Here is a 27,149-nt window from a genome sequence, read left to right on the forward strand (position 1 = left end):
GGAGGCGGCGCACGAAGACGCGGCACCGCGGCACGGACGCCTTTTCCAGAAGACTAGGATAAGGACTTTCGGAGACGAGGGGCCGACGGCGTCGATTTTTCTGTCAGTGTGGAGGCGTGCGCCTCGCCCTAAGCAACGTGTTGATTGGTCTTTGGTTGCTGGTGTGAGCGTGGGGAGAGGACGGGGCGGACTGGAAAGGAGGAATGCCTTTGAGGGAGTGGGTTGCGCTGCCTGCGCACCGCAGTTGGTTCTTTCTCGAACCCCTCCTTCTTTTCTGGCGCTCAAGCGACTACGGCCTCCTCCACGCAGACAGAAGCACGTGGGTCCCTCGCCACCGCTCTGCATCCATGAGCTTTCTCAGTCACCGAGGGAATCGGCGCGCCTGCACGAGAACTTGTTGACACCGTTTTTTGTGTTTTTTTTTTCTTGTGTGTGTGTGTGTGCGTGTGAGAGAAACAGTTAGACCGTGGCCACGAGTGAGGCCGTGTATTTGTCTCTGCCGAACGGACCTCTGGGAGAGGGTATGAGGGAGAGGAGGGTGACGTGTGCAAACAAGCTGCTGGCCACGATGAGCCACACCCGCTGGATGAGCGCGCGGCCTTTTGCACGAGGGCACCGAGACGTGTGTGTACGCGCGTGTGTGTGTGCGGACGAGAGTGCATCGCCACCCGTCCTTCCAGCTTCCTGTCGCACCTCCCCATGACACCAGTGGCGCCCCTTCGCGCCCGGTATGCGGAATCACGGCTCGACCGGTGCGCGGGTTTTCGCTGGACTTTATGCAGCAGGCTGTGGATCACGCATGGTAGCGGAGTCGCGCAGTCATGGCGGTTACGCGTGGGGGGCACGACTGCGTGAGTAGCGGTTGCGGGAAGAAACAATGGCAGAAGCGTTACCCATGTGCAGGTGCACCTCAGCTTCGGCAGACAGAAAAGGATGAAAAGACGCTTCCCGTGTGCAGCGCACCGCTCAGTGCTCTGTCCCCGCTTCACGCACGCGGCTCCCCATCTGCCCCATGTTGCGTTGGCGCAGAGGCCGCACACAGCACCAGTCGTCCACCTCACTCTCGGCGCTCCCGAGCAGCGCGGCCAGCCAGCGCAAAGCGCCACCACACAGAGGACAGCCGCCCCGCCCCCTCCAGAGGCCACCACCGTCCATGAGCAGCAATCATCACGAGCCCGGCCCTCAACTACAGTCCTCGCAGGACGCCCCCCAGCGGGTCCGTTGTCAGGCTGCCAGTCGGTTCCGCGCGCAGCATCCTGACGGCTCTTCCTCCAAGGGAGACACCGCTCGCATCCCCGTCGCAAGCAGCCCCTGCAGCGACGCCTTGCGTGCATGCCACAGGTCGAGCATGGAGAAAGGGAGACGGAAGAGCGGCCGCGGATCCTCCTCCGTGGGTGTGTCGGTCCGCGATGGAGCTCCTCACAGACGGCAACATCCATGCCTTCCCAGACCCGCCGCCATTTGCCCCGTATCAGCACACGCTTCGTCTGCCGGCAGTGGGCGCGGGCGGCTGTCCATGAATCGGCTGACAGCCGCCTCGAGGCGATGGATGCACTCCTCCGACACCTGCACCCCCCCCCCTTCCCTCAGCAGCCTGGTGATTGAGCCATCCGCCGTCAGAATTCTCACGTGTGCAGGACGCCCGCCTCTCCACAGTCTTCGGTGCTCATGGGATGCCTACCGGTAGCCGGCGTAATCCTTCTGGAACCCCGCCAATGCTTGACCACGCGAGGCGTGGCCATGCACGCGAATGCCCATGCACAGCTGCTTTTTCCGCCATCAGCCCATCGCAAGTTGACACACACACACACACGCCGCCCCGCCGTCGAGTCTCACTACCATGAGCACTGCCGCTGAATGCACAATATTCCCCTCTGACATAGTTCCTATCGTGTTTGAGAAAGATGGATGTGGAGTTGCTATCAGGCGGAGCGTGCCAACGATGGCTTCAGGCGCGTGTCCCTCTTTCTTCAGCATGGGCTGGTGCACACTCGCTTGCTATCTGCGGAAGGAGATCTGAGGGCACTGAGAAGAGCAAGAGAGGATCAGAGAGAGGGACAGCAAACGGGAGGGCTCGCCGTTCAGCATTCACTAACGCACGCCTTAACGATGAAGTGCAGATTCCCACATTTTCTGCTTTTGGTTTTGGTTTTTTTTTGTGTTTGCGTGCCTCTTCTCCTGCGGCTGCTTCTATGCAGCAATACTCATAGATGCCTTCTGTCCGTCTGTGGGTATGTCTCTCTCCCCTAGACACACAGACACACGAACCGCTTCTGTGCTCCGCTGTGTGGCCTGGCGTTAGTCTGTTCTCCTTTTTCTACTCATATTTATGTACAGTGTCGCCGGCCTGCGCACGTAGTCCCGATCGCCGGCGCGCTCTGTGATGATCTCATGAGAGTATATCTGTATTGCTTTCATGTATGCTCGTTTATTCACCAAAAGAAAAGTTTTGTTATGCTTTTGGAGTCCTGTCAGAATCTATTCCGTGTTTGTCATCGACTGGAGTCTTGCTATACTCCGTGACTCTTCGCCCTTCGTTCATGTTTTTTTTTTTTGTGTGTGTGTTTGCGTCCGTGTCAGCGTGGTAATGCCACAAAGACGAGGCCAGCCTGTAGTGCTCTTCAGTCAGAGCCTTCTTGTCTTGACTTCACTGCACGCGTGTGGTTGGACCATGGAGAAGGCCGTTGTCCTGCTGACTACGAGTCAGCATTGTCGCATCTCTCTACCTGTGCCAGCGTGTGCCACTGCTGCTGCTCTCCAGGTGTCGGCCATCTGTTTTGGGTCTTCTCTTGTTGCGTTGTGCTACTCTTCGACATTTCCTAAAGCTCTTCCCCTCTCCCTTTCGCACATATAGTGTACGAGGCACAAGGAGGGCAAGAGTCGATTTTTTTTCCTCGGAACTGTTCCTGCTTCGCTCGCGTGGCTACCGCCTCTCCTTCTTTCAGTTCTGCGTGTCTTAGGTCTCGATGTATCGCAGTTTCATGAGTGCTTGGTCGGATTTATCTGTTTTGTTTTGTTTTTTCAGGCACTCTGGCTCCTTCTATGCCTGCCCTGCAAGCACCCCTCCCTCTCCCCCCCCACACACACCCACAAACCCTCCTACTCCTTCATTTCCTTTGGCTAGTCATCCGCCTCTTTCCTCGAAAAGCACGATACCCTTCCCCCTTCACACTCGAATGTACATCCGCGTCGCGTCGCGACACTCTCTCGTCCATCTCTACCTTGGCCTTTTTTTTCCTTCACGGCGGGCGCACTCACAGAACCGAAAACGAAAATGACGGGTGGTGTTTACGCGCATGAAGCTGTGTGCGTTTGCGCCTCGGTCGTGTGTGCATGTGTGCGTGTGTGTCCTCGACAAACCAGCGGCAGCCTTGAAGGACGGCGGTGTCTTGTGCCACGTCGCGTATTGCACTGCTTGCTTTTTTTTTGTTTTGCTTGTCTGCTTCGTTTCTCACAGTGTCTTCAGCAGCTGTGCGGGGGCTGTTGTAGCAAACGTTTGCGTGTGCTCATCTGCACGTCTGCTAGTTCCTGTCGTGGCACTTTCGGACTCGGGGACGTTCTGGCTCTCTTCTGGCCACCTACGAGTAAAGCAATTTTGATTTTGATCGACACAGCGGATGTGATCTTTCCCTGGCCGAACGCATAGAAGCGAAGGCTGCGAATAAAAAACCGTCAGTTGTCGTCGAGTTAGGCAACCGCCGTCAAGGCGACAACAGAAGCTCACCCTCATTGTGTAGCTTGTGGGCATGAATGAGATACTCGCGCACCATTATACGAACGGCAGTGAAAAGAATGTTCAGATTCTTTATGATCCCTTCGCCTCACGTGCCCCTTCCTGAATAGATGCGTATCGGCTTCGTGAGCTCATGTGGATCCCATGCAACCACAACAACCAACTTCCTCTTCCCGTTCTTTGCTCCTCACTACCTCTTGCGGCATTTCACGGCGTCCTTCTGTCCATCTACACCTCTCCCATGTGTGCACTAAAGGACTGGTGGTGTGGTGTCACGACGCCTCGCCTCGATTCGTCTCTGGTGTCGCTGCTAGTGTCCTCTTGCGCTGCGACCAGGAGCTGTTCAGTTGCGCCAGCTAACGGTGAGATCGCTCCATATAGGGTGCGCCGCAGACACCGAGACGCACACACTGGTGCGCGCATGATCATACAAAGGAGGATAAGAGAATGTTCTACAAGATCGTCCTTCAGCGAACGGTAAATGTAAAGCCGGCGGACCTGTGCAACACGCTGAATCGCAGTCTTCTGACCTTCCTGCGAGAGGCGGTCGAGGGAAAGCCGCTGCCGTCGCCAGACAGCATCGCTAGTATCGCACTCGACTACGTCACGGCAAGCAAGTCGTCGGCGGTGGTAATTGCCGTGCTAGATATCCTGAATGCGGAGACGCTGCAAGGCAAGGTGCTCGATGACGGAAGTGTGTCATTCCGGCTCACCTATGAGGCGATGGTGCTGAAGCTGCACCGAGGTGAGGTGCTGGACCTGCTGGTCAGCGATGTGGACGAGACAGGCTTCTGGGCGAGCGTCTATGGCGTCAATAAGCTCTTTGTGAACCGCAACCAAATGGGCGAGGACATGAAGACGGGAAAGTCGGAGTGGTCTTTTGAAGCGGAGACAGCCGCGTGGGTCAGCAACGACGATCGCCGCTCCATCAAGAAGGATACGATGGTGCGCCTGCGCGTCATCGCGGAAACCCCGCAATCTGAACGTGGCATGGCGGTCGGCACCATCGGTGCCCCGTTTCTGGGTCCACGCGTCGGCAGCTATTAGACCGAGTTTCCAGGCGGCCGCCGCCTTCGTTGGAGCATACTCTCTTTCCGAGGTGGTGCCGAACAGCACCAGGTGCGCACGAAACCACAATGGAAAGGGAGTCTACCCTCTGTGCCGCCAGCCTCCACCTGTTTGTGCTTCGCCGTTGCCGTGGAAGCGCCCATGTTTGTTGCGAGATCCGCCAAGGCGTTGCAGCTGTGTTTGTGTTGTTGGCTGCCGTCGCGGGTGCGTGAGTATTTGCGTGAAAAGGTAAGTCCTGTTGTAGAGAGAGACCCGCCGAGCACAAAACTCCAGAGATGCAGCACCAATGGCTGAGAACGCAGTCTAGTATGCATGTGTAGGGAGTGCGTACCTCTGCCCATCCGTGTACAATTACAACGGCTCGCATGCCTGGTGTAGAGTTGAGGGATGTTCCCCGTTTCTCCTGCGTGCACGAGGGCGATGTTGCCACTCATGCGAACACCCGCACGCTCTCGCGATTGTCGCGTTTTCATTCTCACTGGCCCCTTCCTCCCCCCTCTCCCTCTAAACATGTTTTTTGCCACTTGACGCAAGTCAAAGGACTGTTTCGGTTCTGGCGCACACGCGATGTCATCAGACATATCGCAGGACGCAGCAGCGTCACCGTCGCCGTCACCGCGAACCACATTTTGGAAGAAGGCGGTCATTGGTGTCTCCGTGGTGCTTCTCGTAGGCGTCGCCTGGAGGGCTGTGTACGTGAGCAACCAGAACGAAATGAAAATCCGCCGCGCCGTGCACAAGTCGCAGAACATCCGCGCAGCCCTGAGCGATGTTCCGGCACGGCGATTCTCTACCATCGATGTGCGCCCGTCCGCCGCGCAAAGGAGCGATCTCGGCGAGCGGTACGGCTAAGCGGTGGTCCCTCACGTCGGCAAAGAGACGCGAGGTGCCGGTGTGCTTATTCATGCATGACTCATGCGTATGCAAGCAGGCAACCGGCTAGCTTCTGCCTCTTCTCCTTTTCGTCCCCTCTCCCGTTCTCCCGTGTGTGTGTGTGCCCTTCGCATTCTCATGACGTACACTGTTGCCGTCGAAGTAACTTTTAGTGAAAAGAGAGTTTCACATTGGCTGTTGCACGAAAACATCAAACAAAACAAGGCAGCAAGCGAGAAGACCAAGTAACTTCACTGCGGTGTAAACAGTGAAGACGACGGTGTCGGCATCCTCACTCGTGCCAAGCACAGCCTCGAGCTTGCATGGCTCGTTTATCTGCTGCGGCAACGGCAGCGGATTTAGCCACCGCCTCCATGCTCAGCCGGGCATACGGAGGGTGGCATATGGGCAAGCAGTGCTGATGCGCTTTCTGCTTCTCTAACCGTTCCTCTTACTGCTCCCCATCTATGTTCGCGTATACATGTATGCATGTGTGTGTGTGTGTGTCTCTCTCTCTCTCTCCATCTCGGTGCCCCCACGCGCACATATTCACCCGCCACTGTCGCCATCTCGCCACATCCGTCGTTGCTTCCTCGCTTCTCGATCTTCCACATGCCCTCCAATCCTGTGCAGCTTTTTTTTTTCTCGAGCATCGTACAACGAAAAAAAAAACAATAAAGGTATTCGACGGGTCCAACGCACACCAGCTTTCGTTTCACATATCAACGCTGGTGCACGTTTCACTTTCTTTAGTTATTTTGTTCGTTTGCTGCTGCTGCTGCTGTTGTACGCGTGACTGTGTGGAATTCGGGTGTGTATGTATGGGATTCTGTGCCGGTGTACTTTCGCATTGATTGGTACGGGCTGATTGTGTTCCTCTTCACTCTTCGTTTCTAGCTTCTTTCTGCTTTCTCTCTCCCCTCCCCTCGCGATCGCCGCAGAACATTATCTCCCTGGACGTATTTGTATGTGCGTGTGTATGGTATCTGCTGTAACCTGTCGCTGTCTTCGCAAAGCCTCTTCTCCCTCTTTTCCACATCAGCTGACTCCCTCTCCTTCCTGTCCACCTCCAACCCTCTTTGAGCTGTCCATTATTTCTTCTTTTTTTTGTTTTTGTTTGCTTTCGCTGCAGCTGTGCCGTACAAGTCAGAGCACTTCTCTTTTGTGTGTGCGGTCGGTGGTTATTGTTGTTGTTGTTTTCTCTCCGCGTGTGTGTGGGTGTGCGGCCTTCCTCTTTTTTTTTGGATGTGCTACTTTGCGACAGAGAGTCGCTTGAGGTGAGCAGCTGGTGAACTTTGCGACGCCAGGCAGCAGAAAAGGTTTCTGCACGTCGGAGTTAGCACGTGTCACATCTTGTTGTTTCTTCCGCCTCTGCGTTTTTTTTTTCTTATTCGTTGCGCTGAAAGGGCAGGTGGGGCGGCCTGTGTACGGCATCCCAAGAAACAAAAAAGGGGAAAAGGCGCCCTCGTTTTTTTTTTTTCGGTGTCCTGCCTCCACGCCAATCACCGACTTGGCAACGCTTCTGTACCTTGTACGACTTGTGTGCATTGCCTCTCCTCGCATCTCTTCTGTTCCTCCATATTTTTGTTGTTGTACAGACTCGTTCACTAGTATCTGGCTTCCTTCTCTCCCTCGTTCGCTTAGCACCCGCTCGTCACGATTTTCTCTCCCCCTGTCGGTTCATACATATATATATATATATATGTGAGCCTGCCTGAGCGCTTGCGCGTGACAGTGCTTCAACTGGTCTGCGAAAAGTGTGTATGCCTTCTGGCGCCCTCTAGCCTACCGCCTTCTGTGCCATTGCCGAGGCGTTGTTGGTTTTTCTTTGTGCGTGTGCCTGCGCGGCATCTGCACGGGAGAGCCACTGCGCGTGTCTCCGTGCAGATCAAACTTGTTGTTGAGGTATGCGTGGACGGTTCTCCTCCCGCCTCTTTCCTTCTCTGCACCACTCGGTTTTCGTTTCTCGTTGGGCGTTTGAACTGACTCGAGGTGGAAAACGCGAAACTATTTGTGAGCGGAGACTGCAGCAGCAAGCAGCCACCAGGCCTGCGCCTCCCTACTCCTTCCTACCAATTGTGTTGGACCCTGTGTTGTCGGTGCTCAGTTGCTGTCTTCAGTGTACTGTATTATCTTTCTTCGCCTTCTTGTCTCTCCTCAGACCCACCACGAACTCGTTTCATGAGCTCGCGAGAAGGGAAGAGCGACGCATCTTTCTTTTTTTTCGTGTTGGTTTGGTCTCGTAGTGTGCGCATTCAGCATCGGCACCGGCTCGGGTGCTCCTACTATCCGCTCCTTCTCTGGTGGTGACGCTGGGCATCGTGCATCATTGTCCGCCCCCGCAAGAATCCGCTGCTCCGGGGTTTACTGACCATGAGTTCTGGCGACTTCGTGCTGGACCTCCGCTACGCTGACTGTGAGGACCACCTAAAGATGAACGGGTACTATGTTCACTCACCAGTAAGTCACGAATGCATCAACAACAAGGATCGAAGCAGGAGCTTCGGCACCGACTGCAACGACAGCGATGTTGTGGAAACCAGAGCGACCATCGGCGGTGACGGTGCGGCGCAGCAGCGTTACTCGCACCCTGACGCTCTTCTCCCGCCATTCCATAAGCCGCTGGTGGAGGACGACGTCGAGGACGATGACCGCAGCAGTGACGACAGCGACGACAGGGTCGCCACAGCAGCGCTGGAGCATTTTCTTATGGGGAGCGCAAGCGGTCTCATGGACTACGCAGCCCTGGAAACAAACGGCGCGGCGAACAACTGTAGCCTGAACAGCTCGCCTCCGTCATCCACTACAACCACAGATGACAGTGAGGGCAGTTTTCCATGCGTCGACGAGGAGGTACTTGGCGATTTGGGTGACGTCATCGGATACGGCGGCGACCGCGGCTCCTTTGTGTGTTGCGTGCCACTCCCGCCACTGTCGCGCATGTGGACACAGCCCCCAAGCTTCGCCCGGGAACCGACATTCCCGGAAGGCCTGCGCTGCTCAGAAGTGAAGAAGGCTTACAAGAAGTATCCAACTCACATCTCCAAGGACGAGCTCTCGTTTGTGTCAACGGCGTACCGGTGCACCCGCCACCGCGAGCGTTGCCAGAGCAGCAGCAGCCCCTTTTTGACGCCGGAGGAGGTCCGCTACGCTGCTTTGCACCTGGTTTTACCCGACGCGGTCGTGTTAGCACGTGGCGAACAGGTCGGGCTGCTGATGCCGCTCTACAACTGCAGCCTCAAGGAGTATCTGCAGAGCCTAGCAAATCCCACATCTTCACCGGCCGCTGCCTCAACCATGCCGACTTCGCTGACCGTGTCGCACAACGCGAACCTGCACGCCGAGGACGCCGACAGCAGCACTGGACTCTGCAATCCACACAGCAGCACGTTTCGCTTCACTGCAACCTATCGACCAATCCAGTCTATTCCAGTGATCTCCGCAATCGTCTTTCAAATGCTCGAGGCGGTGGCCTTTCTCAATCACCGCCTCCCTCACGGCGACGGCTCCACTGGGTACACCCATAACGACCTCCACCTGGACAACATTCTGCTCTCCTACGACGGCGATGTGGCCCTCTGCGACTTTGAGCTTGTCGCATCCACGCCCACACCGTCGCGCAGCATGGATGTCCGCCGTTTACCGCCCTCCTCGCGACAGTCGCCGCACGGTCTTTTCAGCGAAACGGCCGACACGTGGGCCTTTGGGCTGATGGTGGTGAGTCTGCTCACGGGTGTGGACCCGCTGTTCACCTCAGACATTGTGAACGATTTCAGCGATGGCCCGCTGCTCTTTCGCTGGGACCGCGGCACGCGGGTGCTGGACTGGGAGGCCAACATCAAGGCACACGTAGAGCTCCTGCTTCGACGGCAGGACTCCACGGGGAAGCGGCTGGAGGAGGCGCGCCACCTCCTGCAACTGTGTGGCAAATGCTTGGTCAACCGCGAAGGTGCCGAGCCGCTGTGTGCCGTGTCCCTGCTCGAGGAAGCGATGTTCCTCCCTTACCGTCGCGACTTCAGCCTCGCCACACGTACCGTGAAGGAGTGGATCAGCGGCACGTGCCGGGTGTAACTCCGAAGGTGACAAGAGCACGAACGGAGATGTGAAATAGAGATGAAGAACCGTTCATGCACGCATACAAGCACATAGAGACTTCCCGCACACGTGACTTGTAAGCGAACGCATGTCGTTTTCCTGTTTTCCTCGCTACGCCTGCAGCGATCCTATCGATAAGGTGTTTTGTGACGGTGTCTCCGTATGCATCGGAGTAGGTGAGTGGGGCGGAGAGCGGTGGCGTGTGTGGCTCCTAGGCTCACTCCCGCCCTCTGCTCCTCTGTGTCTCTCCGCCCCCCCCCCCCACTCCTCGACGCCTTTGTTTTGTGGCCGTTTCGCTGCTCATTTTTGAAGCTTTCTCACTGGCGGCGTCGAAGAATGTTTCCGTGTGTTGTCATCTCGCCCAGGCTGCACCATCTGCCGCTCCTCAGTTGACCGGCGCTTCCCTCTTTGCATCCTTTCCATGGCCTTCATACGTCATGTATGCCCCTGTGCGGTGTACGTCAGTGGCGCGATCCGTCTCGAGCAGCGCTGTCTTGGGAGTTGCGAGGGAAGGAATGGGGACGAGGTTGGATTGCAGTTGTGCGTAGAACGCATGCGTCTTGACGATACACGTGCGCACAAGCAGAACAGCAAGAAGCAGTTGAGCACCCCCCCCCTCCTTGTGTTGCCGGTGTTCCTCCTCCTTTCCCCTGCTCCATGGTTGTGCTTTGTTCTTTCTATTTGCCTCTTTCGTCGTTGTCTTCGCCGGTTGCGTCGTCTTAGGGAATGAGTAGACGACACCACAGTGGCGTGGATCTGATCGGTATGGTGGTAATTTACGCTGTTTTCTGCTTCGTCTTGTCTTTGCCATGAAGGCGTTTGCTCCCCCCCCCTCCCTCCCCCTCCTCTCTCTTTTTTTTTTAGCGTCAGATCTTTGTTGTTGCTGCCCCCCCCCCTTCTCCCTTCCCCTTCCCCTATTTTTTGTTCTCTTGTTGTGACGACGTCTAGAAGCTGATGCGAGTGTGTGAGGGTGGCATTGATCGACAGTGGGGTAAGTGCGAACCTCAGCGTTGAGGCGTGCAGGTGCGCGTATATGTTGTTCAGGTCCTCAACGCTCTCTGTAGCCGCCCTCCAAAAGGCAGCCGCTGATGCCGGCGAGTTTACGTTATTAATCAAAAGCTCGATTCTCCTTGCCTTTCTCCCTCTCTTTGTTGGTTGCCTGTGTGTTGGAGGAGTTCTCCATGTGTCTCTGTGCTCCGGCCAAGCATCCCCTCGCGGACGAGAAGCTGATGATGTTCTCATTCTCGTCATGCACGTGTTGTTAGACCTGCGATGGTGGACTGCGTGTGTAAAGCAAGGCACCGTGGCATGTTGTTTGCCTCACGGTTGCAGTGCCATCGATGTGGTGGCGCAACGTCAAGACATCGCAGCAAGCGACAAGCGCTGGTCGCAAACACACTCTCAGCCATGGGTGCTTGCTCGGGTGTGCGTGTGTGCGAGAGGGTCATCAACTTGTTGTTGTGTTGTTCACCTATTTTCTGTGAAGCGCGCACCGGTTGACTTCGTCTCGTTGACGATTCAGCGTGTTTTTTTTTGGGGGGGGGGAGGGGGGCACACCGCACAAGCTGCCGGTACGAACGGAGTGAAGTACACACAAAAGTGAGCAAGACGCGGTGTCGCAGTGGTGTTGGTGCTTAAGGGGAGGCGGCATTCTTGTCATGGTATGAGCAGGTGTCTACGGCACGTGCAGAAAGCAGGCCGGAGCGGCAGTATATATATATATATATATTATCTGTGTGTCTGCTCGCGTTTCGTGGGTCTCGCTTTTTTGATGCACAAGCCGTTCACGTCTGCTTCGTGCCTGGGCGCTCTCCATCGACCTCGGCCTTTGTCCGTTCTCTCTCTGTTTGTTGTTGTTTGTGGGGTGGAGTGGGGGGGAGGAAGCGTACGGGGCTTTGTCTGTGGGCTCGACAGTGACTACAGACGCTTGCACTAACGAACCATTTTGAATGCCGTTCATCTTGTACACCGACTCCTCCGTGACAATGATGGTGCAGCCAGCGAGTGTGAGAAGAGAAACGAAAACTAACACGGTCACTCAAGAGGGGTGCAGTGAGGCCACGTAAGTGATGTACCGCATGGTTTTGAGCGAGATCAAAACCACTTCCGCTGCGGCACCTCTGTTACGCTGACGCACTCCCTGGTGCACAAACGGAGCACTGCTGCGAAAATGTGCCTCCTCGCTGTTGTAGGGGCTCGTCTGTGGAGTCCGCGGTTTGTATTGTGTGTAGAGGGTATGTTTCTGGTCGAAACAGCACTCTTGATCATCCCCCTCCCCCTCCGTTCATCCACCCCCTTCTCCTTCTTCTCTCTTCGCCCTCTGCTACACCCCTGACCACATCCCTGCCGAGCTTCGCCATGGTCGAACTTGCATGTAGTTGCTCACCTCTCAACTCCCTTCATTGTTCCGTTTTTGTGGCGGACGCACAGGCAGTATCACTCACTGCTGTGATGTGGGAGTGCATCATCACGGCGAGTATATGACTTTTCGAGCGCGTGTGATCTTGCTCTCCTTTCCTCGTTAGGGGGGCAGCCGTTATCGAACACTGTCAAACGGAGAGCGCGGTGATCTACTCCGAGTATTGTGATTCTTCTCTACGTAACGGACATTTTTTTTTGTTTGGTGCATTGCCTTTTGTCCGCGGCTCAGCTACAGGTCAGCTGCGCCAGCCACATGCGTCGCTGTGTGCCGTGGCGTCGCCTCGTGTGCGGGGGCACCAGTCTTCTGCGCGGCGGCGTCGACGCGGGAGGTGCGCCGTTGTCCAGCTCGCCCAGCTTCAAAGAGACTGTTGAGGGGAAACTAGAGAAGGAGGCGGAGGCGCTCCGGCGGGTCGCTTGCTATCCTCATCGCTCCATGACCAGACCCGTCATGCCCGTACCGACGTCACAGATCCTCTCCCCGGTTTTCATGTCAAGTCTCATGGATCTGAACCAGTTGGCGACAGGCCTGCACTGCCTGTCGTTCAGTGCCCCCAAAGCGCACTGGGACGCGGCGGTGATTCTCATCAAGAGCAACCCAGACGAGACGGAGTACGAGGTGTGGGTGAACCCGTCAGTTCCCGGCTACGACGATCGCAACGCGGTGGCGCCCATGTACGGCATGTGGGAGAACTGCATCTCGTGCGGCACGGCGACGGCGTGGGTGGTACGCCCGCAGCGCATCACGTGCAGTGGGTACGATGAGCACGGCAACCACAAGGTGCAGGTGCTAGACGGCATGCGAGCACGCTGCCTCATGCACGAGCTGGACCACTTGATGGGCAAGACTATCTTTCATCAAGCGGTCGGGCCAGAGTTTGTTGTGAGCTCGGTGGCGATGGCGCAGCGATACCTGTGGCCCGCCAACTTCCCGTCTGCCGAGGCGTACGTCACCACTCCTGGTCAGTTTTTCGATTATGTGCAGAACGAGACGGTGATTCCGCCGGGCATGGAGTGGTGGTACGCGCAGAACGTCAGGGAGGAGTTTAGCAACGAGCAAATCGGACAGTGAGGTCGTCATGAGGTGATGGTGATGACGGCACTGTGCTGCGCAGCTGCTCGCTTGCAGTTTATTCGGGTGTGCTTTTTTGCAGGCTTGGTGGTGGCGGTGGTAATAGCAGCGCGTGTCATGTTCGCCTAGCGCGTTTTCGCTCTGTGGGAAGGAGGGGGGGTCGTGATGGGTCTTCCGCTCCCGCACCACTGCACGCCGCATGCGCTTGCTTGTGCACCGTGTGTGTGTGTGTGTGTGTGTGTGTTAGAGGGTCACGGAGCACGACGCCGCCCAGGTGCGGTCGGGTTTATTGTTCACCATTTTCGTGTCTGTGTGTGTGTGTGTGTGCGCGATATGTTGTTGGTTTGATGTCTTCTCACATGTGCTCTTTGAATAGCAGTTCAAAAGGCGTCACACGAAGCCCTCATCAGCGTGGATGCGCCGTCCCGTAGGCGGACTCGGCGAATTTGTGGTCGTGCGCTGCTGTCTTTATTTTTCCTTTCTGTGTGGCCGTTTATCTTTGCGTGCCAGTCTTTCAAGCGCCATATTGCGCTTGTCGCCCCACGACCACTCTCATGTCTGCTTCTCATGCCTCGTCGATCGTAGTGTCTCATTGTCTCCGCCTATCTCTCTCTTTCTCTTTACGGATGCTCCTGAGGGTCCGTTGCTCGTCATCCTGCTCACCTGTTGATTTGTTTGGCGGCGGAATTCAGCGCCGTGCATAGAATGCAATAGGCGCACTGTGGACGTATCTGTGGCGCAGTGGCCATCACCAAGACACCCGTTCACATAACAGTTCTTGTGTGACAGAAATGTCGTCTGCGTTTCTGGCCCAACTCCCGTTTGTCGGGTCATCATCCACTCTCGGTTGGCAGCACGACGATGTCGCGCGATCATATATGGAACACGTTTTGCATCGTGCCCGTGTGCTGCTCCCGCGTCGCGGCTGGCGCATCGGTCTCATCAAGGAATTCTACCCGCGCGGAGCCACACTGCTTGGACTCAATGTGAATGCCGGCAGCGAGGTATGCATTCGCTTCCGTGTTCCCGGCAAGAAAAACGAGTTCCTGCCATTTCATGAAGTGCTGTGCACAGCCTTGCACGAGTTCACGCACTGTGTGCACTCGCGGCACGATCGTGCCTTCTGGAACCTCTACTACGATTTGGTCAAGGAATGCGAGGCGCTGGAAATCACCATGATCCAGCAGGGCATGCGGCTCTACCCGGCAATCTCCTCCACACCCATGAGCTGCACCGGCACTGCGTCTCAGCAAAGTCGCTCTGGTCGTGAGGGCAGGACTGCAGCAACGGCCAGTAGCGCTCGAGGTGGAGGCCGTCGCCTCGGTAACGGGGGCGCCAGAGGAGGCGGTAGGGGAGCAGGGGGTGGGATGAGCACGGGCAGTCGCCATGTCGCACAAACCGTCATCAAGGCCGGTCGCGCCGTCTCCAGCAGCAGCTCTTCGCCGCCGAGCAGTGCGGCTTTTCCTGGAGAGGGTCGCCGCCTCGGCGGCGGCGGTTTCCGCCAGTACGACGCCCCGATCGGTTTCACCCCGACACGGGACGCGCTGCGCCGAATCCTTGCCGGCGCGGCAGAGAGACGTCTTGCGCGGACGCCGCCGTTAGCAGCAACCGTAACGCTGGGATCGCATCCACTAGCTCTCTCACTTCACAACACCACTTTCCCGCAACGAGATGAGGGGCAATCTGAGGTGGATGATGACGACGCGCCGGACTGCGTCCCGCATAGCCTTTCGGGTCACGAGGATGGTGGTGGTTGGAATTGCCCACGTTGCGGTTTCCGCAACGATGATAACGTGGTCGGTAGCTGCGCGTTCTGCGCTGATTGCGATGACGAGGACGAAGGGGAGGCGACATGGAGAAAGCGGCCTCGACTCGACAGCGATCACTCACCACTGGAAACGCCCACGATAGTCGTCTCCTTGGCCACAGCGTCGAAGACGGCGCCTACGCAGCAGTTGCAACAGCAGCAGCTCGAGTGCACAGCAGAAGAGCACTATATTGTCGTGAGCGACGAAGACGACAGCTAGCAAGCCAGGGAAGGCCCGCGTGGGCTGTGCCCTTGCTGGTGCAACCACCACTCTCACCCCCCCCCAGTTCTGACTCTCGCTTCCACTTATGCGTGCTTTTCAGTGCGCTACCTCAGTCGGACACGCTGCGTATTTTTCTCGTACGTGCTGCCGGTGCTGCGTCAACGCTTTTTCGTTCTTCGTGCACGCTTAGAGGACGCCATTACCCGTCACTGCCCTTAAAGGGCACATGTCAAGTGGTGCAGCGCGTCTCAGCGTGCTGTGAGCAGCTCGAATCTGCTGCGAAGATCCCTTGACTGCGACGATGCAGAGAAGGATAGCGGCAAAGAGCAATGCGCGATAGAGTTTCGCCAGGGATGCGTCCGTATCGTAACATGTGCGCCAGCAGTCCTTGCGGCCGCCTCTCTCACTGGGTTGTTGCGTTACTTCCTCTTCCTCTCTCCGGCACCCGACATCTCCTCCTGCGCATCCCGATAACACGCACACACACACACACACATGCAGCTCATGCGACAGACAAAAGTGAAGTGTTGAGCAGCGTAGTCGCCCCCCCCCCTCCCCCCGGGCACGCAGCACTCACAACCGTATACTTCGTGCTCGTTGTAGACGTCGGCACTCACCTCTCTCTCTCTCTCAGCATGAACAGAGACGGCGTAGAGGATGGCATATACGTCAACTTCTTCGGCTTTGATGGAAAGGCCGCAATGCTGGCGTGCGACATGTACGGCATTCTTCCGGAAAACCTTCTCTACTTGCCCAAAAAAATGTTTCTCCAGACGGGGGATGAGAGTGAGCAGGTTTTGCTGGTGCGGTACACCATGTGCGAACGTAGTCGCCAAGGCACCTTTCGCACCTTGCTCGGCGCCAAATCGAAGCTGATCGCGGAGGGTAAAGTAGAGGCGCTGTGGGAGGAACGGCGCCGCGTCTGCCAAGGCGCGGCGCCGTGCCCACGCTTCACAGAAAAGCAACTGGAAGAGGCCGCCGCGGCACTTGACACAGACAGTGAAAGTGACGAGGAGCGACAGGTCGACGAGCGCGGCATGCGAAAGCCGCCACCACCGCTGCCGCCTGCACCACCATTCGCTCCGGACGGCCCACGCGGCGAGGCAGCTGCAGAGGCCGCCGCCACGGAGAACGATGAATCGCCCACGCCAGTGACGGACACGCCGTTCAGCAGGGCGCCAGACTCTGAACCGCTGCCGCCGCCGCCCACGCAAGCCTCCTCCGACGCGGGCGGCGAGACACGGAGGGGCTCGGGCACCACAGCTACAAACGATAATGCCGCGCTCGCTGTCGACGCGAAACGCACGACGCAGCAGCTGCCGAACGACTGGACGCAATACGACGTGGTCAACTCGCTAGAACTGCCGCGGGCACACAAGCTCTGCTCACAGCCGCCAAGTATCCCGCAAGCATACTTCCCGCGCTTGCTCGAGACGCTAAGCATGGAGGAGAAAGAACTGGCCGCCGCGCAAAAGGAGCTTTCTCGCTATAGCAAGAAATCAGCGCGGCGACTACGTGCAAGGCAGCAGGAGCGATCGAATGAGCCCTCCGCCCCAGGACGCAGCACCTCCCTCCCCCCTCTGTCCTCCTCCCCTGCGCATAAACCCGCCACCACTCACCTGCACCAGTCTGTGGAGCTGCGAAATCGTCGTGAGCTGGCAGCTGTACATCGAGTAGCGCAAGCGCATCTGCGCTTTTTGAGCGAGCGCTACGAGCAAGGCCGCAGCATCGACGAGAAAATGGAGGGGGTGGCGACTCTTGGTACGCTGGAGCACATGCTCAAGTATCAAAAATCCATCGGCGTAGCTCCCGAGTTCGAGGACCGCCTTCAGAGCAAGATGGTGCGCGAGGAATCCCGAGCGGCGCTCCAACAGCAGCTACGGGAGTCGGAGTGGGAACGGGCGTATGCGATCGAGGAAAAGGCGCAGCACGCGCAAGAGGTGCTGGAGCGGGAGCGCGAGAGGACGAAGGGTATCGTTGCTGAGGCGCTGCGAACGCAGCGGCTAATCACAGACTGGAAGCAGGTGGCGGCCCACCGGCAGCAAGAAACGCATTTGAACGGCGTCCTCCACCGAAGCGCCGTGCGGCATGCAAAGGCGGACGCGTACATCGAGACGAAGCGCGCGGCCACCGGCATGTCGCGCTACTACCATGACCAGCAGGAGGTACACCGCCGTCAGCTACGCGACACGATTCGCGACATGATGATCAGCAAGAAATTTTCGGCAGACGGGGTGGCTGATGAGGATAACGACGTCGTCGCATAAGAAGCGACTCTTCGCCTTCTTTCCACGTGAAAGTGGAAGCAGCGGGTGCACATGATTCGATCGGCGCGCAAGCAAGCGCGCTCGCCTCATCGAGTTTTCCCTGTATGAGGAATATCTTGCGCAGTCTTCTCTACCTCTTATGTGTTTTCCCCTTTTCGTTTGCGCGTGCCGCTCATGTATGCGATGACATGATTGCTGCTTGGAATACTGGCATCAATGTGCAATGCGACGAGCTTCCACCTCATCCTCTCTCCGTCTTCGCCCGCCGCATTGATATATGTGGTGGTGGCGGTGGTTTCAGGTACGCCGAGGAAAGACGTTTTGGAGATGATAAATGGAGCATTCGTGCAGTCCTCTGGGCGTGTGTGTTTTCTGTTCTTTTTTTTGTCTGGGCGCGCGCGTGTGTGCGTGTCGGACCTGACATGCATGTCCATGTCTTTCCTTCTCTCTCCTTTGGTGGGGATCGTGGTGTTGACTTCCTCCTCCTCCCCTCACCACCACCACCACCATCACCACCCCGTTTTTGTCACCCGTTTCTGGTGAGCTGATTCTTAGCTTGCCAGGATGCGCTTCATGTAAAGCACGGAGGTGTGTGTTGTGTACGTATTCGCTTCGGCGTCCTTGAGAAATGTGTCCCATCGCGTTTTATCCTTTTTTTTTAACGTCGCTACAGACGTGGGCACCCAGGGAAAGGACGGGGAAAGAGAGCGATGCCTTATTGTGGTTGTGCTGGGCGAACCATCGTCTCCCAGCGTAGCTTCATGCACAACGAAACCTGCTCCTGTGGGACGATGCTGTCTCTTCTGCAACAACTCCCCATCGTCACCAACACGAATTCTTGTATGCAGCGTTGTTTTTGCTTTTCCTCCGCTCCAGTGTTATGCGGGTGCTTGGGCGTCCCGTCATAGACCCTCCGCTGGCGCGCGACCTTCACGAATGCCCGAAGGAAGTACTTTGTGTGGTTGTGGACCGCCACTGTCCATCCGCTGTGGAGCCTGCATGTGGCTCGCTAACCTGTCGTGTCACTCGTCTCTACTGCCTTTCTCTCTTCGCCCTGCGCATCCCTGTCGTGTGAGAGGGCTTCTTCTGTCTTTCATCGCGGCGCATGGCACCACACCCCTTTCCAGAGGTCGTGCCGATAATACATGTATAGATATATGTGTGCGAAACGCCGCCGCTCCGCGTAACCGGCGACGAATCAGACGTAAACGAAGAGAAACTAATCAACGACCGTTTAGAGTCTCTGACTCACAAGCACCATGACGCACACGACGGAGGTCGCGAGCCCCAAGTCGGATCCAGCCCTTTACGAGAAGATGCAGCACGCAGACCCGCTGCCGCCGTCGGAGAGTGTGCTTCTGCCCTCCAAGACGGTCCCCACCCCACTGCGCAAGTCAGACGAAAGCCGGCTGCACCTTTCTGTCGACAAGGGCGCCTCAAAGGAAAAAGTAGTGGAGGAGGAAATGGGGCCGCCTCTGCGGTTTACGACGACAGAGGTGCCGTTGCGCACTGGCGTCATGACGCCGCGGTCATCGCGGCATCTCTCGGTTTCCTGCGTCCCTGTAGAGGCGACGACCTGTGCAAATCGACCCCTGGCCACAGTCCCCCGGAAGCCCTGCTTACGCCGAGCAGCGGCGCTGCGTCCACCAAACGACGCGTCAGTTCCCGGGGCAGCCGTGCGCGATGGCCAGAGCTTTTTGCTTGACAGATGCAAACCGACCGCCAGAGACATGGTGGTGGAGCTGCACGTCTACGACCTCTCACATGGGCATCTGAAGCGGTATGCGCAGGAGCTGGTTGGCCTAGAAATTCCCGGCGTCTACCACTCCGGCATTGTATGCTACGGGGTTGAGGTGTACTTTGAGGGCGGCATCGGCATCGCCGCGGCGGGCCGCACGCGTTTCGGTAACAAGTACCGCACGCACTACCTCGGCGTGACAAAGAAGCCCGTCTCAGAGTTCTTCCGGTGGATCGGTGTGCGGGCCATTCACGTTAATCAGATCCACGACTACCACCCAGTGCGGCACAACTGCCATCACTTCTCCCACGAGGCCGCGCGGTTTTTGCTTGGCGAAAGCGCGTCCATTCCAATGTATCTCTTCAGCACCGTGGACAATCTTGTGAAGACGGAGGTTGGTGCTTCCGTTGCGGAGGTCATGACTCTCACCACCCACGGCATGCAGAGTAGCGTCGCGCGGCAGATGCGCTCCCGCACGTTGGAGCGGCAGTGCAGCATCGATATGCAACTCAGCGCCTCGACAGCCTGCGGTGTTATGACACTGCCGCCGACGGCAGCAGTGCTCTTTCGTCCCAGCGACCTCCACCTTGCAAAACGACTTGTCCTTGACCTCAGCCCATACGTGAAGGGCCTAATCAAGAGAAAGCACATGAAGCCAGCTGCATTGACAGTGCTGGAGGGGATGGCATGTGCGCTGATGGAGGGCACTGATTCTCTTCCGCCGAATCTGCTGTTGAACTACGTGGAGATAGTCACGGAGTCACTCCTGCGCAGCCCGTTGGCGACGTGGGGGCCTATCTTCAACGGGCTCCGAGTGGCAGTGCTGCATAAGTTGTGCCTCATCAACTGTGTGTTTCACACGAAACTGATGTCGATGCTGGTGCTCGCGGCGCGCGACTTTCCCCGCTTATTGCCCGACGGGCGCGTGGCGTTCCTTCGGCTGGCGTGCAACTTTGCCTGCGGCGCCTACGGCGTTATCGTCTACAGCGAAGCTCGATACCGTGATGCCTGGGTGTCGATCGTTGGCCTGGGCCTCATGGATAGCAGCAGTACTGTCGTGTACACAGCCGCGTGCCTGGCCTTGAACCTAGCGCTCGGCATTGTCGCCACTTCCAATCTGCCCCTGAGGCGTGACATGACGCAGCAGGCCGACGAACACTACGCGCTGCGACTCGCGACGCTTCTGCTCTACAACCTACGCCACCGCAGCGCACTTCAGCTGCCGGAGCCGTCCTTCAACATGATCTTGATGGCACTCTACCGGCTTTCCTCCAGCAACACAACGGCGCTGGAGTATGTCGTGTCACACCCGTTCAAGCCACAGTACGCCGAGCTCCTCGACCGGTGTGGTTCGAATGAAAGCCGGGCCCTGGTGTGCCTCCTCAAAACCCTAGAAGACCTTTTCGGTTGAAATCCCTCCAGCTACGACCGACTGGTTCGCTGCATCACCGCGGAAGGTTTTTTTTCTTGCTTGCTGGCTCAGTGACAACTCTCTGCGGCAGCGCCACTTCCCCACCCTCTCTCTCTTTCTGTTTTATTCTGTGGCAACGGGTGCTCTACTCCCTCGATCACGGGACGCCCACGTCATCGCATGCTGACTCAGAGCCCAGCGCCCTCCCCCCTCTCTCCCCACTCCTTCTGGGGAAGCCCAGCAGCCCACCCGAGTCTCCCCCTGCTATCCTCCGCCACGTGCCGAACCACCTGTGGTTGTGACACGGGCAGGCGCCTACGACGTAAGGGGGCGGGGGAGGAGGGGAGCCTGGGCGGTGTATCGCTGCTGACGTCGGCGGCCAGGTCCGGGACGGCGTGGCGTCGCCGCGACCCGCGACCGTGCCGGCACGGCGGCGCCATCCATGCGAGTTTAGGCGGCGTGCCAGCGTGACTCGGACGTATCCCACCCACGCGCCCCGGCCCTCGCATAGCTTACTAGCGTCGTTGGGGAGGCTGAGTGCCACCCTCGATGGGGGAAGGGAGGGGGATGCGCCCGGGGTGGCGACGGGGGGGGGGGCATGACGGGCGCGGCTGTGAGGGGCCCTGCGGAGCGGGCCTCTGGGGGTATAGTTGGAGGGAGAGTCCCTGCCTCGGATGGCTGGGTCGGTGCATGGCTGCCGCACGTGTGCCTGCCGCTGCTTCGCAGGACGCGCTGGGCAGGAGGGGGCCTGCGGCAGGCCGGGTGTCGAGTGAAGTGTAACCCGTGCTCTGTCGCAGAAAACGGCCACGGTGAAGAGAAAGAAAAAATGAAATGGCGCGACCCTCTTCATGCCGTGTGTTAGCCACTGGTCGCTCTTGTCGCACGGTACCGCGTCGGGTGCGTGCTTGCCGGCGCAAGAACGGCGGCAAAACAAGTGGAGGTGTAAGAGACTCGCTGGTGCGCACGCTCTGCGAGCCCGAGAACAGGTGAAGGGCGAAAATCGTGCGGAAGCGACCCGCTTTGGTTGGCGCTTTGCCCTCCTGTGAACAGGGAGCAGCATGCAGCTGGTCTCATGCGGCGTGGACTGTGACTGCCCCGCTCAAGCCGCCCAACTAAACCGTCGGGGAAGCCCTGCTGGACAGCATCATGCCTTGCATGTCAGGCTTCCGCGATTCCCAAGTCTACTCTTCGCTGCCGACTCTTCTCATTTCTCTTTTTGGCCTGTCTTCTCCAACTCCGCTCTTTCCTGTTCGTGCTGGGCGTCCGCGCAGATTGTAGCGCCGGCGGAGCATTGTCGGTGTCCGGGTGCAGCACGCGAACACCAAAATAGAGGGACGGCTTTGCCGACAGGGCTGCAGGACTGCTCCGTGGCGTCGCGGAGCTCTCACCTGTAGATTTTGCTACTCCACGGTAGCTCGCCAACGCATCTGTCCATTCCTCCGCCGTCGTGGTCGGCGTGCACGCCTCCCAACTCTTCTGAACAACAACCGCTGCCGGGTTTAAGGCACAGCTGCTGCTCACCCCGACCGCATAGCCATAATGCTCCACACGGCTGTGGCGCCGTTGTTGCCGGCCTCGGTGGTGACGCACACCGTTTCTGGTTATTTTCTCCCCGACTCGTTTGCGGCGCAGAAGGAGAAAGAGGTGGTGGCCATTCGACAGAATCACCTCACCTTGTATCGCGTAAAGCGCACGCCTCATGCCTGCACTGCTGCAGGACTGCCGCCAGAGGAGCAGCTCGGTCAGGTGGCGGAGGTTTCTCTGCACGCGCCGCCGCTGGGGTCCGCAGTATGCCGCCCCCTCCGGACTACCTCGGACGTCTTAGTACTTCTTTTCGGTGACTTCCACGTATCCTTCCTGCAATACAACCCGGTCACAGTTCAGTTCGACACGGTGGCTCTCGTGCAGTTGGATGACCGTCAGCTGTGCCTCGACCGGTGCCCGCTCAGCGCGATGCTGCGGGTGGACGAGACAGGGATGTACGTTGCCGTGCTAGCCAAACGGAGCGACCTCTTCTTCTTCCCGGTCGTGGAGATGATAGATCAGCAGGCGATGGCTCAGGTGCAGGAGGAAAATGCTGCCGCGAATGCTTGGAACTCGGACATGCACTCCGCTGCCTTCGCGGGCAACGAGGAGGCTGCTGTGACGAAGACCTCTGGTGCGGTGACGGCAGCAGCCCCGAAGCCAACAGTGGCACTCAATGCTTGGGGAGACGAGGATGACGACGACGACGACGAAGCGCCAAACGCGCGCAACCAGCTGGAGGCCGCGAAGAGCGAGCAGTCCGTTTCTGAAACAACAATGACAGAGGACAATAGCGCTGTGGCGTTCGGAGCAGCCTCTGCAGCGCCTGGAACGGCGTCGTCGCAGAAGGTGACACAGGGCGGTGGCACCTCGTTGTTGCTGCGTGTCGGCACAGTGACGCACTGGCGTCTGCAAGATGTGAAGAGTGCGCTGCGCAACATCCGCGACGTCCAGTTCGTCCAGTCGGCTGGCGAGCCCTTGCTGGCGTTTCTGTTTGAGAAGCAGCCGACGTGGGCAGGCCGAGTGAAGCTGCTGGAGTGGCGCAGCAAGACGGTAGAGTCGCATATGCTAACCTGCTCGATCGAGTGGATGAAAGTGACACTGGCGAACTCCGCGACGCCGCACATGCTCTCTCTCAGCGAGGTGGACGGACTGCCGTACGACGTGACGAGCATGACACCGCTTCCGGCCTTCCAGGATCTACCGTCTGCCGTGTTTTGCGTGAGCCGCAACATGATGGTGCACGTTAGCACAAAGAGCGGCTACGGTGTGTACGTGAACGCCACCGGTGAGGAGCAGGCGCGCAGTTTGAAGTCTTCAGCGGTGAGTTTGGAGGCGGTGCAGTGGCGTAGCGCGTCTCAGGCATTGTCTACCGACCTTGTGAAGGTGAACCTGAACTTTGCGAACGCCACGTCTGTGCTCGTCTCGCAGCCGGCAACGACGCAGAGAGCGCCGGTGGTGGCTGCTGGTGCTGCTGCAACTGGAGATGGTCACAGCCAGCGGCTGCTGGTCGTAACAGAGGAAGAGGGGACCGTCGTGGACGTGCACTTGCAGAGCCACGGCTACACGGTGGGTAGCATCAGTGCGGAAATTGTCATGACCGGCTGCTTCGGCTCCTCGTACGCGTCCATCGACGCCACACGGTTCTTTCTCGGTGCCCTGAACGGTGACTCTCGTTTCATTGCCAGTACCCCGCACGACCCGTGCAAGGTGGTGCAGAAGTTTCTCGGCATCGGACCCGTGCGGGACGTCGACATTGTGGACACCACCACCACCTCCGCGGGGACGCAGGAGGACACACTGGATGCGTCCATTGAGGCCTCCCCCTACGCAGACCTCTTCCGCAGCGTGGAGCTCGAAGCGTTGCCGACCATGACGGCAGCGCAGCGAAAGGCGGTGATGGACATTGCTCTGTGCTCCGGCAGCGGTTTGGCGGGAAGTCTCTCCATCTTGCGGCGATCAATCCGGAGCCGTGTGGTGCGGCAGGAGGAGCTGAACGCCATCTCCGTCTTCTTTTTGGAGCCCACCAACGCCGATGCGCGCAAGCGACCGCGAGACCGCGGCAACGAAGGAGGGAGGGGAGATGCGCCCCCCGCGTCGACGGTCGGCGCCGGCGCAGCGCCGCACCCACACCTGCTCATCAGCGGCTCGAACTTTTCCATTCTGTTTGCGGTGCGCAGCGACTCGGTGCAGCAGGTTCGCGGGGCTGCTCTTAGTATGGCGGCACGCACCGTGTACGCTGTGCATCTGGACTGGATGCCAGGGCTGCTGCAGGTAACGGAGACGGAGCTGCGACTTCTGTCCGCCGACGGCAAGCGCCGGCTGTCAAGCACCGAGTTCCTCACGTTACCGGCGATACAGCGAGCCAGCAGCCAGGGCGCCGCGGCGAACGTGGCCCTATCTGCCCTGTTGGTCGCGGAAATGCGCTGTGCCCTTGTCCGCTTCACAGATGGACAGCTGCTTTCGTTCCGCCTGGTAGATGCCAAGACGATGTCCACGGCGACCCTGCTCCTAGAGAGGGTGACGGCCGTCGCGTGGTGGGGGTCGGCAGCGAGGCACCCACAGCAATGTCAGCACACGCTGGTGGTTGTGCAAAACATGGACCTCGTTTTGTACACGCTGCCGTCGCCGCAAGCGGTGCAGCAGGCGTCCATTTTCCCGAACTTTGCTCTCATGCCGCCCTTTGCGATGGAGGGGGTCGAGACACCGGTGGTGAAGCTGCGTGAGCGGCTGAATGCAGAGCCGCTGCCGAGTGTCACGCATCTCGCCGTCTTTGATCAGCACGAAGACCCCGCCGTGTCAGCTGCGCCGACGGAGGCGACTCTCGTGATGATTCTGTCATCCGGGGAGCTAGTGACGTACCGGGTTGTCCCTGCTGATGCCAACGGTCCACGGAGGTGCGTGAAGGTGATTTACCACATCCTTGACGTCGCGCCGGAGGTGGATGTGATGGAGTCGATCAAGGCCCGCAAGAAGCGGCTGCAGGAAGAGCGGGCGCACCTGGCGAGTGTCACGCAGCAAATGCGCCACTGCAGCGAACGGCTGGTGCCATTCCGTGGCCTCCAGGACAGGTACAAGGGCATCTACGTCTGCGGCCAGACGCCGGTGTTCCTCGTGTACCATGCTGCCACAAATCAGCTTGTCTGCACCCGGCATCACGCCACGAACGCGGTGCGCGGCTTCGCGCCGTTCCACTCGCGGCATGTGCATGGCGGCTTCGTCTACTGCGGCGAGGGCTTCGTGCACTTTGCGACCATGCAACCCTTCGGCGAGCTGCTTGGCTGCAGCGGGTGGTGGCTTGAGCGGGTGCGGCTTGGGTGCACGCCCCACCAGGTCATCTACTCCCCCGCAGCGCACGGGTGCTTTGTCGTGGCGTCGCGACCGCAGCCGTTTTCCCCGAAGAGGGCGCCGTTTGACGTGCAGCTGCGCATGGTCGAAGACGAGGAGGGTAATCGCGTGCCGCACGTGATAGAGCCCGTCTCGCTACCGCCCCTGTCCGCCACTTCCGGCTCACCCGTGCCAACGAATGAGCGCTATGAGGTGCAGTTCTTCTCGACGCTGAATTGGCAGTGCATGGGTCGCCTTGTGCTGGACGGGAATGAGAAGGTGCTCTCCGCGACGCTGATGCAAGTGACCCGTGACACAACAATGGACGCGGCGAACCGGTCCACCACGGCGCCGGTGTGTGCACTGGCAACGGCGTACCCGCTGGGCGAGGATGTCACGACCCGCGGACGCATCTTGCTGCTGACGACGTCGCAGCAGAGTGGCCAAGGGATGCAGCAGCTGCGCACCTTACACGAGGAGCCAATGGAGGGCCCCGTCACCGCCATCACGAGGGTGGGCGAGGATTGCGTCGCGGTTGCCGTGGGCGGCACCGTGCGTGTGTACCGCTACGACGCGAACAAGAGCACCATGGAGACGATGGCGATCTTGTACGCCGGGGCCTACGTAACGTGCTTGCAAGCATTTCGCGAGTACCTCGTCATCGGGGACTTGTTCAACTCCGTCCTCTTCGCCCGCTACAGCGAAGAAATCCACACCATCACGATCCTTGGGCGGGACACGAGCGCCATCTCGGTCGTTTCGAATGACATGCTGTACCACGACACCCGCTTCGGCCTCCTCGTCACGGACGACGCGCGCAATCTCATGTGCATGAGCTACAAGCCGCGCGTACTGGAGGAGCACGGCAAGCCGCCCAAGGTACTGGAGTCGCTTCTGACTGTCACTGGCGAGTACCGACTGGCGGGCGGCGTGCTACTCAAGATGATGCGGCTCCGTGCCGCCTCGGCGCGCTCCAGCAGCGTCGCTATCTACGTCACCAACATGGGTGAGATCGGCTACCTGGTGCCGCTCGGGGATCAGACGAGTCGAACTGGACAATGGGTAGTGCGCCGCTTGCAGAGTGAGGTGGCGCACGCTGGCGGCCTGCCGCCGCGCATGTTCCTTGGCTTTCCGCAGGACGATCCGCTGCGCTCCCTCAAAGGTGAAGAGTGGATGCTGCATTTCCCCCTGTTGGAACAACTGTACCGCCAAGACCTGCGCACGCGCAAGCTGGTTGCTTCAGCAGCCCAAACTCAGCTAGAGCGCGTCATGAACGTCGGTGCCACCGTCTCGGCGGAGCTCGGGCATATTTGAGGAAACGAACGCAGGAGAAGGGCGCTGGGTGAGTGGTGCTAGCGTACAATGTTGTATGTGTGTGTGTGTGTGTGAGAGAGTGTGTGTAATGAGCCGTTAGTTTTTTATGTTCTTGTTAACTGTCACCACAAATCGGTGTTAGGGAGGTGTGCGGTGGTGTTGGTCCCCGAGCGTGAATGGCAGAGGAGAAGCCCATCTGGCAAGAGGACCAATCCATGGCAACTCAGAAGAAAGCGAACGGCACACGTGTGCGCGGTGGTGCTCGCGCGTTGTCGTGGA

General features: G+C 58.6%; 7 protein-coding genes across 7 annotated transcripts; all 7 read left to right on the forward strand.

Annotated features, from left to right (window-relative positions):
• Positions 1–4,180: 4,180 nt before the first annotated feature.
• Positions 4,181–4,780, forward strand: LMJF_32_1280 (putative RNA polymerase-like protein; the record flags this gene model as incomplete). Its single annotated transcript, XM_001685392.1, has 1 exon — positions 4,181–4,780. The coding sequence occupies one exon, from the start codon at positions 4,181–4,183 to the stop codon at positions 4,778–4,780; it is 600 nt and encodes a 199-aa protein (XP_001685444.1).
• A 3,267-nt stretch (positions 4,781–8,047) lies between these two features.
• Positions 8,048–9,745, forward strand: LMJF_32_1290 (conserved hypothetical protein; the record flags this gene model as incomplete). Its single annotated transcript, XM_001685393.1, has 1 exon — positions 8,048–9,745. One exon carries the CDS (start codon positions 8,048–8,050, stop codon positions 9,743–9,745), a length of 1,698 nt encoding a protein of 565 aa, XP_001685445.1.
• Positions 9,746–12,443: 2,698 nt separating this feature from the next.
• LMJF_32_1300 (putative polypeptide deformylase-like protein) lies at positions 12,444–13,259 on the forward strand (the record flags this gene model as incomplete). The annotated part of the gene is made up of 1 exon (XM_001685394.1): positions 12,444–13,259. The coding sequence occupies one exon, from the start codon at positions 12,444–12,446 to the stop codon at positions 13,257–13,259; it is 816 nt and encodes a 271-aa protein (XP_001685446.1).
• An 878-nt stretch (positions 13,260–14,137) lies between these two features.
• On the forward strand, positions 14,138–15,286 carry LMJF_32_1310 (conserved hypothetical protein; the record flags this gene model as incomplete). Its single annotated transcript, XM_001685395.1, has 1 exon — positions 14,138–15,286. The coding sequence occupies one exon, from the start codon at positions 14,138–14,140 to the stop codon at positions 15,284–15,286; it is 1,149 nt and encodes a 382-aa protein (XP_001685447.1).
• A 638-nt stretch (positions 15,287–15,924) lies between these two features.
• LMJF_32_1320 (conserved hypothetical protein) lies at positions 15,925–17,556 on the forward strand (the record flags this gene model as incomplete). Its single annotated transcript, XM_001685396.1, has 1 exon — positions 15,925–17,556. The coding sequence occupies one exon, from the start codon at positions 15,925–15,927 to the stop codon at positions 17,554–17,556; it is 1,632 nt and encodes a 543-aa protein (XP_001685448.1).
• Positions 17,557–18,815: 1,259 nt separating this feature from the next.
• LMJF_32_1330 (conserved hypothetical protein) lies at positions 18,816–20,705 on the forward strand (the record flags this gene model as incomplete). Its single annotated transcript, XM_001685397.1, has 1 exon — positions 18,816–20,705. One exon carries the CDS (start codon positions 18,816–18,818, stop codon positions 20,703–20,705), a length of 1,890 nt encoding a protein of 629 aa, XP_001685449.1.
• Positions 20,706–22,244: 1,539 nt separating this feature from the next.
• On the forward strand, positions 22,245–26,870 carry LMJF_32_1340 (cleavage and polyadenylation specificity factor-like protein; the record flags this gene model as incomplete). Its single annotated transcript, XM_001685398.1, has 1 exon — positions 22,245–26,870. The coding sequence occupies one exon, from the start codon at positions 22,245–22,247 to the stop codon at positions 26,868–26,870; it is 4,626 nt and encodes a 1,541-aa protein (XP_001685450.1).
• Between the last annotated feature and the right edge of the window lie 279 nt (positions 26,871–27,149).

This window comes from Leishmania major, chromosome 32 (genome assembly GCF_000002725.2).
Source record: "Leishmania major strain Friedlin complete genome, chromosome 32".
Lineage (NCBI taxonomy): Eukaryota > Euglenozoa > Kinetoplastea > Trypanosomatida > Trypanosomatidae > Leishmania > Leishmania major.